Source organism: Xiphophorus maculatus, chromosome 16 (genome assembly GCF_002775205.1).
Source record: "Xiphophorus maculatus strain JP 163 A chromosome 16, X_maculatus-5.0-male, whole genome shotgun sequence".
Classification (NCBI taxonomy): Eukaryota; Metazoa; Chordata; class Actinopteri; order Cyprinodontiformes; family Poeciliidae; genus Xiphophorus; species Xiphophorus maculatus.
The window spans coordinates 25,228,586-25,248,410 of NC_036458.1; the positions used below are offsets into that span (position 1 = coordinate 25,228,586).

At 38.8% G+C, this 19,825-nt stretch overlaps 1 protein-coding gene across 3 annotated transcripts in view; it reads right to left on the reverse strand.

Annotated features, from left to right (window-relative positions):
* LOC102229798 (AP-2 complex subunit alpha-2-like) overlaps positions 1-17,782 on the reverse strand; it is a 35,404-nt gene extending 17,622 nt beyond the window's left edge. For all 3 annotated transcript variants that reach the window (XM_023348604.1, XM_023348603.1, XM_023348602.1), the window contains exons 1-13: positions 16,990-17,782; positions 14,419-14,630; positions 10,965-11,158; positions 7,646-7,775; positions 7,452-7,553; positions 5,572-5,831; positions 5,146-5,314; positions 4,914-5,051; positions 4,036-4,218; positions 2,416-2,513; positions 2,104-2,335; positions 1,833-2,021; positions 1,611-1,762 (exon numbers count right to left, since the gene is read on the reverse strand). In XM_023348604.1, the coding sequence (XP_023204372.1) occupies positions 1,611-1,762; positions 1,833-2,021; positions 2,104-2,335; positions 2,416-2,513; positions 4,036-4,218; positions 4,914-5,051; positions 5,146-5,314; positions 5,572-5,831; positions 7,452-7,553; positions 7,646-7,775; positions 10,965-11,158; positions 14,419-14,630; positions 16,990-17,056 (2,126 nt within the window). In that variant the 5' untranslated portion in view covers positions 17,057-17,782. The remainder of the gene's footprint in view (positions 1-1,610; positions 1,763-1,832; positions 2,022-2,103; positions 2,336-2,415; positions 2,514-4,035; positions 4,219-4,913; positions 5,052-5,145; positions 5,315-5,571; positions 5,832-7,451; positions 7,554-7,645; positions 7,776-10,964; positions 11,159-14,418; positions 14,631-16,989) is intronic.
* Between the last annotated feature and the right edge of the window lie 2,043 nt (positions 17,783-19,825).

The following is a 19,825-nucleotide window of genomic DNA, read 5'->3' on the forward strand; positions in this document are numbered from 1 at the left end:
CCCCCTTCCTGTCAGATTACTGTCAAAGAAAGGCCACTTCTTAAAAAAAAAAAAAAAAAGAATAAAATAATAATTAAAAAAACACTAGGGCAGTACTGGTATGATGTCACGCTTTTAATCCATCCAACTGATCAGTGTCACCCTGTGTGTTGAAGCTTCTAAGCTGGCAGCTTCATGCTTTTATAAAAACACTATTTTACAACATCTTTAAATGAAGTTCAGAATACATTCTGAGGATCTGACATAGGCTATATGTGCAGCCATCTGCATGTCCGCTCATCCTGCAAAGTCAGCGAGCCGCTGCTGAGTCAGCGGAATGTCCTGCTACACATTGGGGCAGGGGAGCAGCACTGAATTTAATTGTAGTCAATGCGTTGCAAGACTGCAATTATGAACGTGATGCGCTCATAATTGCAGTTCATACATTTTGTTTATGATCATCACAACCAGCTGGTGTTCAGAAAAAAAGTCAGTCTCTATTTTGTGCAGCTTTTCAGACCACCTCTGCTCCGCTGCTAATGAAGTCTGAGATAATGTTCTGATTCTTGTTCTTTTAATTCTGCATAACAGACTTAGGCTTAATATTAGCTGAGATTTTCTTCAATATGTGCTGTGAATTTTCCAAACAAAGCCTGTAAGTTGCTGTGAAGTATTTTTGCTTACGTTTTTATTATGTCACTGCAGCTAGTCAACGTCAACTCGACTTTTAACCCATTGTAGTCAACTTTAAAATATGTTGTTCAACCCCTACTACATAGTGAAACATTTTAAGCTTTTTGTCTTGCAATCTTAATGATTAAGATTAAAAGCAGTTAATAAAAACCCAAAATTCAATCTCAGAACATTTTGATTTTGCAAAAACAGTTTAACCATATTCATTGAAAGTCAAGTGGAAGGAAAAATGTTGTGTTAATGTTAGATGGGCCTAACCAGAACCCCATAGAAATGCTATGGAGAATGGTCAAGAGGAAAATGAGAGACACCAGAAGGAACAAAGCAAGTCACCTGAAAGCAGTCATGTGTAACTGGTAATTAATCTATAAAAAAATATGTATAATTTAAGAGTTTCACTTTCTGAAATGACTGAAATTTTTTAAAACTTTTTCCAGACACTCATTTTTGGAGCTGTACTTGAACACTGGTCAACATCAACAGCACATGGCGTGCTGTATATGTGATGGTCCAGTATGAGAGCTGCTATTTATGAATGCTAAGGATAATTAGGAGTGACGCAAACAGAAAAACACATCTGTTCATGTCCACTTGTAGTAGTTTTTTTAAAGTTATTTTGCTCTTCTAAAAAACGCTGCAATAGCCTTAGTGGGATTTTCCTTCAAGAAAGGAGTGCTGCTTTAAGAAACTTTACAGTGAAATCCTTTTAGTGGAACAGATGTACAGCAGGTAATTCCCTCCTTACTGGACGGAATTTTGCTTCTTTTTTGGTTACACTCTCAATAGTGCATTTCTCTTAAGAAGATTAAATCGTTCAGACTAGCTTGTGACCAATCAGTCATTACATGAATAACATAAATAACTAGAGGTGCAGTCATTCATACTGGACTTTATCTGGACGATTCTGAACCTGCTGATGAACAGAGTAGGATTTTCACCTGAGGAAGCCGTCATCGTTCACTGCGCCAGAAGATGCAGTGGGTCCCGCCTCTGAAAAAACATCCACCAGTAGACTGCCTGAGCTGGCTGGAGCGCTAACTGGAACCGCAGAACGAATCCCCAGCAAGTCAGCTGATGGAGATGGGGTAGACTGGAAAACATGGAGACATGGAGTACAATCTGACCAGGGAAGGGGCTGGTAGAAAACAAAGGAAACTTACTGCATTAGAGGCAGCCATGACTGATGGGTCCGGTCCCCGTTCTCCTGCTCCATTCAACTCGCCGCTCTCTCTTTTGCTGTCTTCTAGCTCAGTTACAGAAACTGCCCCTGGCCCCTTCTTCTTCTTTAGCTTAGCGAGAATTGATGACTCCCTTTCAGGGAATGGAGGCATCTCTTCCAAAACAGTGGCCTGAGAGAAAGGAGACCAAAACCTTTGCAAGTGGAATTCTTTTACACGGCTGAGTTTGATCAAAGCGGGCGGTTGGAGCTACCAGGACATCCGTGCTGGCAATAGAAGAGAGCTTCAAATACTCCACAGCTCGCTGCTGCAGTTCAACATCTGAGTTGCGGATCTGGCTATCGCAGCGCAACACCTCCTGGATTGTGGCCTTAGTTTCTGGGAACAGGTTAATAAACTTGATGTAAGCCGACAGAAGAAGGGCACGGGTCGGCACAGAGCACAGGTGGAACTTAGAGTGGAGAAGGTTGAACTGGACCAGGGGACTAGAGAAAAAAAAAACAACAAGGTAAACATTAAGCCTCAAATATCAGATGTGTACAGAGAAGTACAAAATGGAACGTACCTGGACCGGGGGTCCCCAGCAATCAGATTCCCAAATTCTCCCAGAATGTAGCCTCCAACCTTCACCATATTCTCATGGCATGCCGGGGCTTGCAGGGCCTACAACAAAATCATCCCACTTTCATATATTTAAGCTAAAAGAGCTTTTTAATAGCTTGGTTGTTTGAACGTGAATGGAAGAGTGGTTGACCAAGACATTATTAAACATCTGATGAGCATGTTGAGTTATGTCTGCGCTAAGAAACATTTTTTAACTTCTAGTGTTGCCTCTACCACTACAGCTCTAGTGCCCTAAAGATTTACATTGTAAGCAAAAGCAAAGTGTTAAATGCATTTCTTTACAAATGGAAGTCAAAGAACTCAAGTTTGGATGGATAAATAATGGTTGTTGATTTCATTCAGCAAACTACACCTGTCACACTGGTAAAATGGTCATTATACAGCAAAACTAAGAAATGTAAATTTTATACTAGAAACTGAAAGCATTTTTTTTTTCAGTTAATAGCAAGTACTGCCAAAAAGCTCTAACCACCACCACTCCTTGGTATTTAAAGTTACTTTTTCAAAGTAACTATCCCATCACTGATCACATTGTAACAAAACCACTATGTTTGTTTTTTTCTGAATAAATACATTAAAGAGTAAATGTATCAAACTGTTTTGTAGAACAGTTGCTGTTATTTCATTGTTGAAATTATTCTGAATCTCCAGTTTAAAACTGATTTTGGGCAGTATCATGCTGGTTTAAGGTGTGGTTGAAATTAGTAAATGGAAAGGGGTGTGTGCGTCTGCACAAACGGAGAGGGAGACACACACCGTCAGATCTGTGCAGCGGGGAGATTTGACTTGATTGAATGTTTAGAACACGTTAAAAAAAAATTTAAAAAGACATAAAACAACAATCAAAGTTCGCCCCAGCGCCGCAGAACGTGCACTTAGAAATCAGATCGGAGATTGCACCCAGGAAACGCCGCCCGGTGCAAGAGGACACCACCGAGGGGAAAGAAAGACGCTCCGGGTGAGATCAGGACTTTACTTTTCTTTTGGGGAATTTTTGGTGGGGGGGATGCTGGGGGAGAGGTTTGACGTTTTGGATTTTTCATTTAGGATTGGGACTTTGGATAAAAACAGAGAAAAACTTCCAGGACTTTGTTTTGTTTTTTGAGGATATGGAACTCCTTTGCAGACATTATTCTCTTTAAAGAAAGAACGGGAAATTTTGGACATTTAATTATTTAGGTTTTTTTGCTGATATAAACAGTGATTTAAATCTAACCTATAATTATTTTTTGAGGGATTTTTGGTTACTGATCTATTTATCAGAATAACTATTATTATTTCTTAGTATTGTGATTTCTTTGAATAAATCATTGTTGCCAAAAATCAACAAATTTCATATTGAGTGGTTGGATATTTATTTTCTTATCAAATTAAATGGTGTAACATATTTTACCTGATTCCTGTGACAAATCCCCTTGACTATATTGTGAGTTCCACTTTAAATCAAGCTGAATTTTACAACATGACTATATCAGACATGAAAAATTGGAACAAAAATTGGCCACAAAACCTTAGTGCATCAGTAAAATATTGCTGTTGATAAATTATTTGGCAGAGGTACCTCAAAGACTGTCTTGGCGGCGTAGCCTTGAACATCATCTCGGTTGATCACGATCTGAATGACCCGGTACCAAACCTCTTCGCTGACATAGTCCCCGGCAATGCGGATGAGGTTAAGAATTGTGTCTACATACCAGGAGTAATCCACAGCGTACTTCTCTGCAAGGATGGCTACTTTCAGCACCTACATGGAAACAGTACAAGTCTGTCAATGTTTGGGCAACTCCACTCTCAGTGTTGGCATCAGTGTTGCCAACATTTTATGTGACGCCATCCATTTAGTTGTTTCCGTACTCCAATTGAATTGTTCCTATTGCTTGTGATTTCAACCATTCTGCACTCTCTGCATCAACAGTTTTTCAGCTACTGTTGTTGCAGTTTAATACTGCATCATGAGTATTAAACAAATCCAAATATCGGACTTGCTTAATAAAATTATGAGTGATTGATATATCTCCAAAGCAAAACCTTCTCTTGGTAAAGCAAATCTTAATCTTGTTTTTCTATGCTTGAAGTATAAACACAATGTTTAGAGGCAACCTGTAATTAGGACAAAAAAACCTCACAGGAAAGTCATCGTTTGGGTTGGTTACTCTCGAGGCTACAGACTGTTGCTCTGTGCCAGCCACATGGAGTTGGCATCAACTGAGTGTCCAGCAATTTTGCTATTCTGCCAAAATAACCAACATAAAATGATTCCTTTATTGAAGTCACTCACCTTTGCTTACTTTCACTGATTACAGTTAATGTATTATATACTGAAGAAAAAATTAATAATACTCATATTCCCATTCGAGTTAGACTCAAAGTGAATCAGAGTAGTTGGTGGTAATCTACTTAATTCACAAATTCTTCAGGGCATCATTGTCTCACACGCACCATCTCTTCTCTGATGGAATAGTCCGCTGTCTCCAGGTAGCTCAGCATCTCTGCTACAATCTGCTTAGCGTTGCTGCGATCACACATAGCATAAAGCAGATCAGCCGCCCGCTGTCGAACACTTACATCTCTTTCAGTCTAAAAGAAAAAAATTGAAAATAAATTGAAGGTCAGCATGCGCATCTGTTCTCCATTATAGATATAAATAAGTATTGTTTGTGTGAGGCAGCACCTTGAGTGCATTGATAACGGTCTCGATGTGAGTCTTGACAGCTTCGTGGGAGAACTCTGAGCTGGCCAGAGTACACATGCTTTCCAGAGCTAGATAACGTAGATTGGTCTCTCTGTGTTGCAGGAACTGGCCAAGTTGGTTGCAAGCTCGCACCAGAAGGTTTGGCTCACTGGCAAACAAAAAAAGATTGCTTCACAAACAGCACAGCTAAGCTATAACTACAGATATTATACATAAAGTGTAAAGTAGGGGCAGGTGACATACACCTACACACTCACACACATAAAACATCATCATGTCACAAAGAAATAAAACTAAACTACAATGTAAAACCCAAAACTATTACAACCCTGAGAGCCATAAGCCAACTTTCTGCTACCTTAAATCTCCTGTCATGTAGCTGCAAAAAATAAAACAATAACTTACCTGTCATAGTGGATGATAAGTGATATAGCCTCAAACAAGATGGCGTTCTTGGCATTGGAATGCTGCACCTTCTTAGATTTGGGTGGCTCCTGAGCCTTATTCAGGATAGTCTCCAGACACTCTACCAGACGGCCTTTGACTGCACCATCTTCTGGTGGAGGGTAACACTGCAGTAATCGCAGCAGTTTGCAGGACAGCCAAGGGGCAGGTACAAAATAATAGGTATAATCCTGCAGATCCGTTGAGGCTGATGACACAATCTGTGGGCAAAAAGAGAAAAAAACAAAGCCTCTTACATATTACAAAAAATAATTCTTTCAAAAAAATTTACTGGCATCTTTTAAGGCACAGTGGGAGGAGATGATGGCCTATTAGCAAATGCTCATGTGGGCCCTCTGTATTATAAAGAGGTTCAACTTTATCATTCAATCAGGGATGAGTCAAACCAAATGAGAAGAATAACTGTGTTCAAATGCCAAAAAAGAAATATAATACAAGGTCTTGCAACATTCAGGCTGCCCCTCACAGAGGTACAACCAGTTAAGAAAGGAGTTTGCCTTTTTACAACAGAAGACCAACAAGCCTCTGCTCTAAAGCCATACAGGAGATGGGCGATGGTTTTACAAAACCATGAAAAACTGTCACAAAATAAACTTGAAACACTAAAATGTTTATAATCTTATTTTACTACTGATAAAATGGTAAGCCTCTAGTAAAATTAGTTTAAACTTTCTAGTTTAAATTTCTAGTTTATTTAACAAGCAAAAAAAAAAAAAGGTAAACTTCTTAAAAGATTCAAGGATGATAACACTGACAATGAGAGTGATTCCTACATTTATGACATCAATATGGTGTAAAGTTGAAAGTACAACTTGAATGTTCCCTGAAATTCAATGTGGTTGCCACACATAAACCATTATTTGAACACACAGAAATATCTCTGTGAATCACATCACAACAATTAGCAAACCCTACTGATTTCCAGCTTGCAACCAAAAAACTACATAGGTTGTATGTCACTTCTAGATCCAAACTCCGACTTCTGACAAATGGAAAACAGCACAACTCTGCTACTAAGGCTTCAGTAACAAACAACTTTTTATTGAGCGCTCCTTAGACAGTCACAAGCTATTTTTGTCGAAGTGGATAGAATGATATATCCCCTGTCCAATAAAATGCTGGTAACACTTTGACGGGGTGTGCCTAAGCCTGACATAACAGCTGCCATAAACATGAAGGTCCTCGTGGATGTTTATGACTTTTGTCATGAAGTGTCATTCGGTAAATAATGACACTCTTAATGCAAAGTTGACACTTTTAATGGACTAGACAACAGTTGTAAACATTCATAAAGACTCCTTCCTGTTCATGACTGTTATGTTTATGACAGCGTCATGTCAGTCTTATCCACACCCCATCAAATAAAGTGTTTCCAAAATGCCTTTAAAGAAAAAATTAGTTGATATTAAAATAACATCTCTGAAAAATTAATGAAATACATTTTGGCTGTGGAATATGAGTGAGTGATACAATCTTAATATTTGATCACAATATTTTATAATAGCTACTATTTTGATAGATATAAATGATAATGTGTTACATCTTTTTAGGTAACACTATTCATAGTGTCATGTAGTGCTGTAGAAAATTATTATTATGTATTAATAAAATATTCTTACACCCACACAATTTTTTTTTTACATTAATTGACATTTATTGTGACAATGATAAATCGAAATTCTTATAACAAGACATTTTCCATGATAAATGATAAGTGATCATGTAATACAGATCTGAACTTTCAGCAGAAATAATGTTTGGAAATGAGCAGCATTTACAGAAATTAAAACCCACAAACAGTGTTTTGTTGCCACACTCACCCGGCTGAGTCGGGACACAGCCAAAGAAACGCATGTCTTGAACTCATCTGGATTCTTCTGGCTCAAACAGGTGATAAGAGAGATTGCTGCCGTCACAACACCCTGCATCCACAACAAAGAGCTCACGAATTTAGTGACCAATTACTGTTTGATGTGTCAGCTCATTTTGATACAACCTTCGTCTAAACTCTTACCATGTGTTGGTCGTTGAGCAGGTGCACCACACGTGATGTCCATTCACCCATTAACACCAAGTCAGGAGATGTCTTATAGAGGCGCAGCAAACACAATGCAGCCGACTGCTTAACGCTGTCCATCGTGTCCCTTTGGTTCACAAATACAAAATATATAAATAAATCAGATAGATGAGTTTCACAGCAGATCATTAGCTGAAGGAGGAATGGCTTATCCTGCTCTCCCTCTTCCTTATTGATAACTTTGCCTGCTTGTCATTTTAAAGTCACAGTTTTTAAAATTATACTTACATTGTCGACATCATAACTGAACTACTTCAAACCTAAGGCTTTACTTTTTAACTCTACTTTTTCCACTTCCAAACTGAACCAGGGTGAGATACCTCTGGCCAACTCCAAGGACATTAGCAGTACAATACAAAGACTCCAATAGGCAGGAATGAAGATTCAGATTTTGCAGAGGAATGCCGAGGTCAACTCAGGTTCAACTCTAGTAATGACTCAAAACATCAACCAGCTCAGTATTAAACAATGTCTGCAGTCAACAAAAATGAAGATTCAATGGCTGGAGGTGAACTTTGAGGTAAACGCTGCCTATGGGAATGAAACAACTCTTCCTCAAATCAACTGAGAAGTCGCACGCCCCACACCAAACAGCTCAACCTGAACTCTCTGGGAGCTAAGCCAGAAAAAAAAAAAAAAAAAAAAAAAGTCTCACTTCGAGTCTGATGAGACGACCAACAGGGAAAACCCTTCATCTAGGCCTGTCGCGATAAACGATAAATCGATTAATCGTACGATAAATTAAAACTATCGACGTCATTTCAATTATCGGCACTATCGTCTCTTCCGGCCTTTTTCTCTTTCTGTTGATGACACCGAATGAAAAAAGGCTCAACTCCGGTGCTCTCCACTAATTTCCTTAGTGTAAAGCCCAGCGCACACTGCACGATCTTAGAGCTGTCGGCCGATTGTCGGCTCATTTTTAAAACCTGACAGATCACACATTAGCCGACAGAAATCCTAGCTATAACGGTTCGATCGGGTTCGGTCCTGCCGTGTGGTGTCCAACAATGGGCACAAAATAATGGCTGCAAGTCCAGTGAACTAATTTTAAAACCAGGCATTAATCAATGCTTTACTACAATCTATCTGCAATGCATGTGGCTAGTGTCAGCGTAAAGTCCTGACTGAATGAAAATCATTATAACTTATTTACGTCACGTTAACGAAGAACAGCTGAAAAGTTACCGGGTTTATCAACTGAGGTAGCAATTTCGCTCCAACTCCTCCTCTTGTCATTTCTATGTTCTTTGCATGTTGAATAAACATTAATGTTGTTTCCGCGTCGGATGGTCTTCGGGTTGCGCCGTGTCAGCTGTTTGGGATTCCCCGACGTAATTTCCCCTCAGAAAACAGGGAGGAGAATCCTCGCTTTCTGATTGGCTGCCTGTTACATTCAAAAAGCTGCTTTAGATCGGAGCGGCCAAGATGATCTACCATAACACACCACACAATCTTAGAAAGACCAACGTTCTAAGATTGTTGTAAGGGGAAAAATAGGAGCAAAAAATCATGTAGTGTGAACTATTGCATCAGGTAGTCGATGTGCCCATCTTCTCTATTTAAATCTAATTATTACTGAAGGGCAACATAATATACAGACTTCATAATCTGCAGTCTTTTGGTTGAATGCAGTATTTATTTACACTTTGGCTTTATGCTGTTTAGTTTTTATCAAGTGCGTTTTTTGTTAATGGAGACTGAGAATCCATTTTGTTTTTGGTTGTTTTGTTTATCAGCTCCAGTGTTAAATATTCTTTTGAAAATAAAGTGCATCTATCTTTGGCAGGAAATCACATGCATTATTACGTCATTTCCATTAAATCAGTGTAAAAAGGTCTTCAGACAATATTATCGTTTATCGCAATAATTTTTTGAGACAATTAATCGCTCAGCAAAATTTGCTATGGTGACAGGCCTACCTTCATCTAGACAAATCAACATGGCCACCTCTGAACTCCACCAAAGAAAAATAAACAAGCAGATGGAACCGAAACAACTCCGACTCCGCTTCCAAGGACAAAGTGACCAGCCCGAGCCTCAAATTCTGACTCAAGAATCCAGAGCAACCCCTACTAGTTTATACATTCTTATTCTTATTAAAGATGGGGAACCAATATGTAGTATACTTTTATTTTTCTCTTGCTTTTCTTTTGTTTGTATCTCATCTAATTCATATAAAGCACTTTGAAATGCCTTGTTGCTGAAAATGTGCTATATAAATAAAATTACCTTACTTTACCTGAGGGAAACCTCACCTTCAAACAACAACAGGTTTGATGCAAGATCAGCATATTCACCCCCCAAAGTGAACACTAAGAAAACGAAAGAAATGCCAAAAGTGCTCATTGTCGGAAATGAAGCAGTAAATGTAGTTATTTTTGCAATGCCAAGAAGATGAGAGTAATTTCCTTCCCCACAATGACAGTGTCTGATATAACAGAGAAAATACTCTCTCTAGCCACTGATTAGCCAAATATTGACACTAGTTGCACATATTGGTATTAATGATCTGGCAAAATAAAGACCAGAGATTCTGAAAAAGGACTTTACCACTTTTCTGAACACTATTGGAAATCTAAAAATGAAGTTATTTCTCAGTGGTCCAACTTCATCAACTCGATGGGAGACAAAAATTACTACAGATTGCTCATATCTGTGCAATATGAGCAATAAATGGCTGAAAATAGCGTGCTCTGCCAGCTCAGTGACCACCTTTTCGTTTTCACCTCTTTGGAAGAGGCAGACACCATCTAAAAAACATGGGATAAAGCTACTCACTGCAAACCCTTTTCATTTTATCAAGAACAATGTGATCACTGCTTCAGAAAAACAGCCTCAAGGACATCCGATTAGGATGCAATCCTCCACATATCAGGAATAAACTATTCCGAAACAAACTGACAAAATGTCAACCCCTCCTTCCCTCTGCCCCGCTCTCCCATTCCTTCATTGCAGTCACAAAACACCTATGAAGAAATGTCTGGACATGAGTTTCTCAAATGTATGGATGGAATGAATATATTCTCCTCAGTCTTCTCTTCTTAGTGCTCACATCTCAGCCTTTACTTTATTTAAGCCACCTGACTCCTAGTGGATCCACCACTCTGTGCTTCTAAGGTCTGAAACTGGGATCCAGACATTTTGTTTACTTCAAGGTCACATCACCACCCAAAAAAGTCAATTATACTATGACAACCAAAACGTTTCAGTTTATTTCAGCTTCCTCCCATGTCCCACCCTTAACCAGACTCACCCAGCCACCAAGATGCGAGGGATCTCACTGGCAAAGGCCTCAGCCATCTCCCGGCTGCCCACATTGGCGATGCAGTGAAGTGCCAGGCACATGAAGGTTGGATTACGACTGGACAGGTCATTCTTGATGGCATTATTGATCAAACGAATCAGCTCACTGTTGCTGTTCACCAGCACTGAGATAAACAGATAGCCCTGGAGAGAGAGACACATCAGATGACCATTCAAGTTTAGGGCTACAACTAACAATTATTTTAGTAAATTGATTATTCTGATAAATAATTTTTAAAAATGTCAGATTTTTAATTTCACTAATTATGCATTTTTTTATACAATATTAGAAATTAAAAGAAATTCACACATAGTCATTTTCTAATTTAAAGGAACATAAATATCTCATTGCAAAAAATGTGATTCAGCATTCATTTAGTGAATATGAACCAGGTGAAGCTAAAGCTGCCACTTGGGTTTTGGCTAAATTGTATTTCCAGGTGGGGTGTTCTGTTTTGTTTTTTTTATCTTAATTGCAAAATGTAAATGTATTTTCTACAGTTTTGGCTTAATTACTACTCTGACTGTGTTGGTCTTCTAGCAAGCGCACTTCTTCTTGAGTCTGTAAACTCGAGTTAATTAATTGATTACTAAATTAGTTGATTTAGAACATGGGCCAGACCATTTCTTGGTCCATCTCAGGGTGGCAAAGTCTGTTCATATTTTTTGAAACGATACATGTCTCTAGACAATATTTTAATATGGTAGCCCTTCCAAAGTAGCTGAGTCATAGTTATCAGCTCATAAACTTAACAACCCCTCTGAAGATGAAGAGCAGGTTAAGAATGAATGAATAAATAAATAAAATAAATAAATAAAGCTCATGTTTTAGATGGATTTGCTGTGTTCAGTGTAACAACAGCTCTTGGGTAGAAACGTTTTTATTATTATTATGTCGTTTTTTTTTTTTATTTGAGTCCATCAGAAGCACAATCTCAGGGTTCTCCATGGCTGAGAGTCTCTGCAAACATCAGCAGAGTTACCCACAGCTGCTGTGCTCATGGCCCGCCAGTGAGGAACAGAGAGTATAATGGAAAAGTTCACTACCTGGGTTAGAACTGCACTGCACATTAACCGGTTAGGTAACAACTTGCCAGCAAAGCACCTTAAGTTACCTTAGATATTTAATTCAATTTTCTGAGATAGTATCTTATAACTGCTCTGGTTTATAAAATGAAACATTTGGTTCCTCCAGGTGTCTTCTTATCTTTATTTACAGACACACTTTTCTATAATGGAATATTCCCAAATAGATTGATGATACTCAGATGGTGAAGAACCATATATCATCTGAAAAGAAAGCACAAACGGTCAACTCTCTTTCAAGGTCTGCAACCCTAAACTTTGCCCTAGATAAGTAGATAACAAAACCTTAAGGCAAGGCTAACCAAAGAAATCATCTAGCCACCACAAGGTAGTACGTAAACTACCTTGTAGTTCAATGCTGCAGTATGCAAGGATTAGAAAATTTACATTTTATATATTTGTTATATAAAAAATGTCGTGACACCATAGTGTCACGACATTTTTGTGAAAAAAAAAAAAAAAAAAAAATCAAGCTCCTCTGCCTTTTCCCAGTTCTAACTTAAAACAACAAATAAGAGCCAGGAAGAGGGCAGTGATAGTTTTAATAAATATGTGAAAACCATTTTCTATAAAAGTTAAATACTGAAGCTTTAATGAGTACATTTTTTTGATTTCATTTATTTTTCAATGAACTCATTTGTGGGCTGGACTGAAATCATCAACATCCTCATCAAGCATAATGTAGTTGGTATCGATATGTCTAAGGTCATCATCATCATCTGTTGGCAAAAATATAATATAATAATCTGAATTATGCTGTCAATAGTAGCCTAAACATCAGACTTTTTTTTTACCTCAGAATTTGACATAGTAAGGGTGGTATCCTTGTTACAGCCCTAGTGGTATACTCGCAGCGAGCCTACCACGCTATAATGTTTCTATGTGGTCATCATGGGCTACATGATGGTAGCCTAGGATGGAAAAACTCATAAAATCTGATAAATAGCCCTATGTACAGCATAATAAGATACCAAACAGTATATTAAAGACAAATGCTCATACCATGAGCCTAAACTGGATATACATGAATCTCAAAAAAACAGAATTTGTCCAAAGGGGTAGTTAACTTCATGAGCTTATAACTATGACTGGGCTACTTTGGAAGGGCTACCATACCAAAATATTGTTTAGAAACATGCATCATTTTAAAAAATATGGGCAAACTTTGCCACACTGAGATGGACCAAAATCTAAGCGCCATCTGGCCCATGGACTACAATGTAGAAATCATTGATGCACTTGGTCATTTGCACTTGGAAATCTCACATTTGATGAGTAAGCCCAATTTAGACAGAAGTAAAAATAAATTTTTACAAATTCATGTTAAGATACTTTTTTTCTCCTACAGGAAACATTGTGCAAATTGTAATCGTAGTTTTAAAAGTAACTCATTTAATTGCTTATTTTCTTTAGTAGCTATTATAAATTTAAGAGTTTTATTAATAATAAGATAATACTTTATTGATCCCCAACAGGGTGGGAAATTTGCATGTCCCACTATAGCACACAACATTAAATAAAAAAATAATAGCATTAAAACCTGGCTGCAGCTACACAAAGCCAATCATAGAATTTCATGCAAAGAGATAAAATGCTCTTTGCATTTCTAACTTTTGTGTTCTAACCCAGAAGTCAAAACACTTCTGTGCTAGAACACTTTAACCCAAAAGTGTTCTTAACTAAAACAACTAATAAAGACAGATGGATTATCTTTTAGAATCCCTCTACTTTAAAAAATATTGATACATCAATTAAGATTTTCAAGTACTAGTTTTGTCCTGCAATGATATTGTTTATAATGCATGGATGGTTTCCACATTTCCTGAAAAGGATCTAAAAGAAATTTGTCTGAACAGTGATTTACTATGGTGGACAAAACCCAATCCACCAATAAGATGGATGGTGACTCATCCTTTTTCTGCCTATTCAACATTTCCTGTTCCTGAGAAAACTGTCCAGAACCGAAATAGGAAATGGACACCGACAAGCAGTTTAACTTATACATTTGAGCACAAACCACATTATATGTTGCTTATGTATCTCAATCACCAATCATTAACTTGGTGTAAAAAACTAGTTGTTAAGGTTTCTTCACAATGACTCTCAAAACTAAACATCAAATTGTAAACAACCTTTCATAAAAATTACTAAATTCATTCTTAAATAAAATGTTTTCACGGAAAGTTTTAACTTTATGGTGGTGAAAACCATAAAACTTCCCTGCAGCCACACTGTTCTAGGGTTTTAGTTCTTCTGTGTAATTTAAAATCTCTGCTCTTGATGTCAAAATGATAAGAAATCAACAACAAAGGACTTACGATCTGTTTCTCTGTGTACTTGTTGGAGCTAAGCAAATTGACTGCCTCCATGTGTCCAAAATCAATATCATGGCCCAGCAGGAAGATGAAGAGCAGCTTGCAGACATATTTCTTCTTACTGTAACCATCCAGAGCCTTGTCACCTTTGAACTTGGAGCGGATGTTGGCAAGCTCCTTATTTATCCGTTTGATTTCAGCTTCCTTGCTCTTACCTGATGGAAAAAGACAGAAAAATGTACCACAGTTTCATTATCAGAAAGGTAGCCATGAATAATCTGGTTATAAATTAAATCTCTTACATTCAAGAAAAAAAGCAAGAACATTTTAAATCATCACTTCTTGAGAATAAAGTGACTAGTTTTTAAAATGACATAAAATGCAGAATACATCTCAGAATGTGAAAACTAGCATTCTGGGGCTTTATATTTTTATATCCTTCCAAAATATAACAATCTGTGTTACGGCTATACTAGCTGACTGTGGTACCCAGTGTGTGAAGTTCTTATATTTTCAGCTATAAAAGAACACCATGTGTTTTCTCTGTAAAAGTAATGCACCAGTTTCACAAATGGTTACTTGGGAATTTCAGTCAAAATACTATTTGTAGCAGTGTTACCACAACAAATGTTCACTTTCAATCTGCTAGCTTACCAACCCTTAGTCTCAGTAAAGTCAATCTAAGTCATGCATCCTATTTACTGAACAATTCTTATTCAATGACAAAGTTTTTCATAACATTTTACAAGAAAACAAGCCTCAGAACATCAAAGTCATGTTCCTAGTTCCCACAGATAATCAAAAATCCCAATGACAGGAGTCAACAACCTTAGCTAAGTCAAAGAGCCAATGTAAGGTAAATAATAAGCAGGTACACTGTTGTGCAAAAGCCACTAAGAGCCTCCCAAAATATGCCTTTGGTAAAAACAGTGTTGAAGATGAGGAGAAATCTGATTGCTTAGAGACATCTTAGCTTATTTTATAAAGATTCTGAGCCTTGGATTGCAAAGAGTTCACCTAGCAAAAACAGACTATTACTATGTTTAATCCGAGTATATATACATATTTATACACATATAGATACAAATATATAATATTTTACAAAAGTCAGACAATAGCAAATCACTACTCAAGGAAAATAAATGTCTAGATAAATTCCTGGATACGGAGACTCCTCAGGGATATCAAGAACTCACTAAAGAGCACCAGGGATAATGCAGAAAAGGACAAGCAATTGTTGTTTGAAATGTAATTTCATAATAAACTACTGCACATAATTACGACAATGCTGCTTGAAATAGTTATCATCCATCATGTTATTCACAATATTGCATTTATTAACGATTGCCTCAATTACCCTGAAACTATGTTTCCAAGCTCTGATAAATGCTGTGGAAACCAGAATTACAGAGTTTATGCTCCACTCCTCATGACTGCCGATTGACTCATTAGGTTCTAAAAAAATCAGATGTTTTTGTTGATGGGTGAATGAACCATTATTAAGCTTCAACAGTTCAGGTTAAAATGACATCAAATGAAGCACAAAAATGTCAAAAGCTTTGAGAAAATAAACTTTTTCTTTTTAACCATGATTGCTTCAGGCTGCTCCAATTTACACATTTCAGTCAAATTCAGTCATGAGATAATGTAGGAATCATTTGGAAATCTCTTCAGTTCAAACAGACTTCTCCATCAACATGGATTATACATAGGGGCTAATGTTTGCATCAGTAATGCTTACTGCTTGAACCAGGCTAGGGATGTCCAAGTCCAGGCCAGAATTTTATATCATTTAGTTGTGTTTAAAACAGAAAGCAATTAGGCGCAACTGAATGAGGCTAATCTCATGCTAAAAGATATTTTAGGATGTCAACAGCAATTATAAATATCACTTATGTCTTTGTTTAGAAATAAATGTTGTTTTGGAAATCCATTTCCATTTTGGAAAAAAAATTATAGCTTGTGATATACTTTACATGTACATGTTCTGTTTGATAAGTAGGATCAGTGGGATATATGTGTGATTGAATTAAAACATTTTTTGCAAAGTGCCTTTAGATCGTTCTGAACTGGCATTAAATAAACTAAACTGAATTACATTTTGTGGATAGATACTTTGTCCCAAAACCTGGAACATGTATTAGCATTTTTAATAAAATTGTCACGGGTTGAGCTCAGCAGTGTATCTTAATTAAATGAGGGGATAGGTCATGTCAGGGTGCTTTAATCCTTCGTTCACTAAAACAGACCTGTGCACCTGGCACGGGCTGCTAATGCTTCAAGGAGGCAGTCCTGTAAGCTTAAAACAATGCTAACTCGGATGTTTTATAAACTCAGAAAATCAAGAGCCTTTTAATTACACTGAAGCATTAGACTGCATTAAGTGACAGGTGTGGTGTGGTTGTGTAAAGGTTACGTTTAAAGTAACATATGAGCATAGTTGCAGTGTGTGGAGTAATGTGACACCACGTCACTTCACTGAGTCTCCGTAAAACCAAACAACTGAAGTGTAAACCTGTGCGGTCGGGATTAAATGAAACATATCAGTCAACAGATCAAAGTAAAGCCACTTACAGTTTCTAATGTCCGAGATGAAAACGGCTAATCCGCGCATTCCATCTCCCTTCGACACAGCCGGCATTTTTGCAGATTCCTTTCCTCACTCCGGCCTTCTCTGGAAAAACAAGTCGATGCTGGACAGCCTTTCACGCTGGACTGGAGGGAAGATGGCCAACTTAACGTTCAGAAGGAGCTAGCTAATTTGCACGTCCAGTCGCTCCTCACAATTCGGCAAATAACACTTGCCCAACTACAGACTGTATGTTGACGGCGGCTAGTCCAAGTAGCATTTGCTAGATTCACTGGACGGAGAGGAAGCGTCCAGCAGCAAGACAGGTTAACGCTTTCCTCGTTAGCTGGCTTGTTTCCGCTAGCTATGACAAGCTAACGTTATTTCATTCAAACCTTACTTCACTCGGGCTGGAAGTGACGCGCAACACCTAGAAGAACAAGCGGTTGAGCTTAAAAATGTCTACTAGTTGGATGTCTTGGAGATGAAAGCAGACAGGCGTGTTGGTATGAATGTCGATTGGAAATTATGTTAAGTTTCTTCGACTCGCGCGGACCGTTAAGCTAGTTCAACAGCTAGCTGGCTAGCTATATCATTCAAAAACAGCAAAACATCACCAGCTGACCCGAATAACTCGGCAGGTTTTAACTTGCCACGGAACAATAGAAATCTGCGGTACTGCCTGTTTTTGTTGTCGTAAGTGTTGACCTCAATGTGGTGTCCGTTGTAATTCACCAGTTTCCACTCACAGTCGGAAGGCTCGTGACAGCAAAACAACGTGGCCGCGCGACGCAGCCGTGAACGTGCACGCTGTTAACAGCCAACGGGGCACGATGGAAAGCAGCTAAAGCAGCTGAGGGAAGCACTTAGGGGTGCCCAAAGTCGGTCCTTGGGGGCCGGCATCCTGCATGTTTAATTCTCTCCCTGGTTTAACGCACCTGGATCAAATGATGGCTCGTTAGAAGGCCTAAAAATAACATTGACATGCTTAAAAGGTTGTTGGTACTACCAGGGAGAGAACTAAAACGTGCAGGATGCTGGCCCCCGAGGACCGACTTTGGGCACCCTTAAGCTATACGGAAATATGCCCATAGCCGGTCAAATGTTCTTTGAGCTCTTAGCAGAATTTGAGGGCTCTTTCAGGTACCATAGCCCAACTAGTATGGAATCTTGTTTTTAAATACGTTTTTGTTTTGTTTCATTTTGTTATGTATTCCTACTTGTTCTCAGACTTTGAGAAACATTTATTTATTTACTTATTCAGCCTTGACGGTTGAGTAATTTGAGTTTTTTATACGTGTTTTAAAAATTTGAAGTACTTTTTAAAAGTACATTAAACAGATCGCAATCTCTTTTGTCCCTGGAGGAATTCTACCTACAGATATTATTAATCCTCCCATAGTCTTCAAGTATGGAGTCATTTAGACCCCACAACTTTTTTACTCTGTGGTTTTTACTCAGTCAGTGCACGGTCCAGCGGGTTGCACTAACTTCATATGCGCTTTTACAAGGTCTTCATTGTGTTGTTTTGGAAAGTGATGGTCTGACAGGACAACAACCCGGCTTCCCTGCTGTCTGTCTGCAACATTTTCTGCGCTCCTCCTGAGGGTCGTGATAAGACATGGAAGAGTTAAAGAAGCCTATCCCCTTTTTAAAAATCTTGCTCACATGCCAACATAAAGTAAGTTAAAAACAGACTGCTATTGATAGACACCAGCCCCCTGCAGCCCTTCAAGAATAAGCAGATACAGCCAGTGGAAGGATCGAATATTCGAAATTGATTTAAATGATACATATGTGTAAGTTAAAAAGTAGTAGAGAGAGCATCCCACTTGCAGAGACTGATTGCCCTTGGTATGTTGTCCACTCTCAACCATAGCACCTTTTCAGCATCTGTTCACCACTTCTTCAAGGTTGTCTATGCCTGTTGTGGCGCCAACCCTCGAGCCCACTGATGGACACCTTTGGTGAGGGATGCTGTCAGGCTGAAGAAGGAGTCCGATCGGGTCTGTTTGGCCTGTAGGACCCCAGAAGCAGCTGATGGGTACCACCAGTTCAAGTGGCATTCGGCTCGGGTGGTTGTTGAGGCAAAAACTCGGGCATGGGAAGAGTTCAGAGAGGCAACGTGAAAGACTTCCACATGGCTTCAAGGCAATTCTGCCCCACTATCCAGCATCTCAGGAGGGCAAAGCAGTACAGCACCAACACTGTTTATAGTGGGGATGATGTGCTGCTGACCACACCTCAGGATGTTGTGGGCCAGTAAGAAGAATACTTCGAATGCCTCCTGAATCCCACCAACAAGCCTTCCACTGAGGAAGCGGAGCCTGGGTACTCTGGATCGAGCTTTCTAATCTCTGGCGATGAGGTCTCCGAAGTGCTTAAAGAGGTCCTTGGTGGCAAGGCCCCAGAAGTAGATGACATTTGCCCCGAGTTCTTTAAGGCTCTGGACATTGTAAGGTTGTGTTGATTGACACAACTCTGCAATACTGTGTGGACATCAGGGGCAGTTCCCCTGGATTGGGAGACTGGGGTGGTGGTCTCCCTATTCAAAAAGGAGGGCAGAGTCTGCTAAAACTGCAGAGGGGCCACACTCTTAAACCTCTCTGACAAGGTCTATTCAGGGGTCCTGGAGAGCAGGATCCACCAGATAGTTGAACCTCGGATTCAGGAAGAGTGGTGTGGTTTTCATCCTGGTCGTGGAACACTGGACCAGCTCTACACCCTCAGCAGGGTCATACAGGGTGTGTGAGAGCTCGCCCAACCATTCTACATATGTTTTGTGGACTTGGAGAAGGTGTTCAACCATGTCCCTCAGGGATCCTTGTGAGGGGTTCTCCC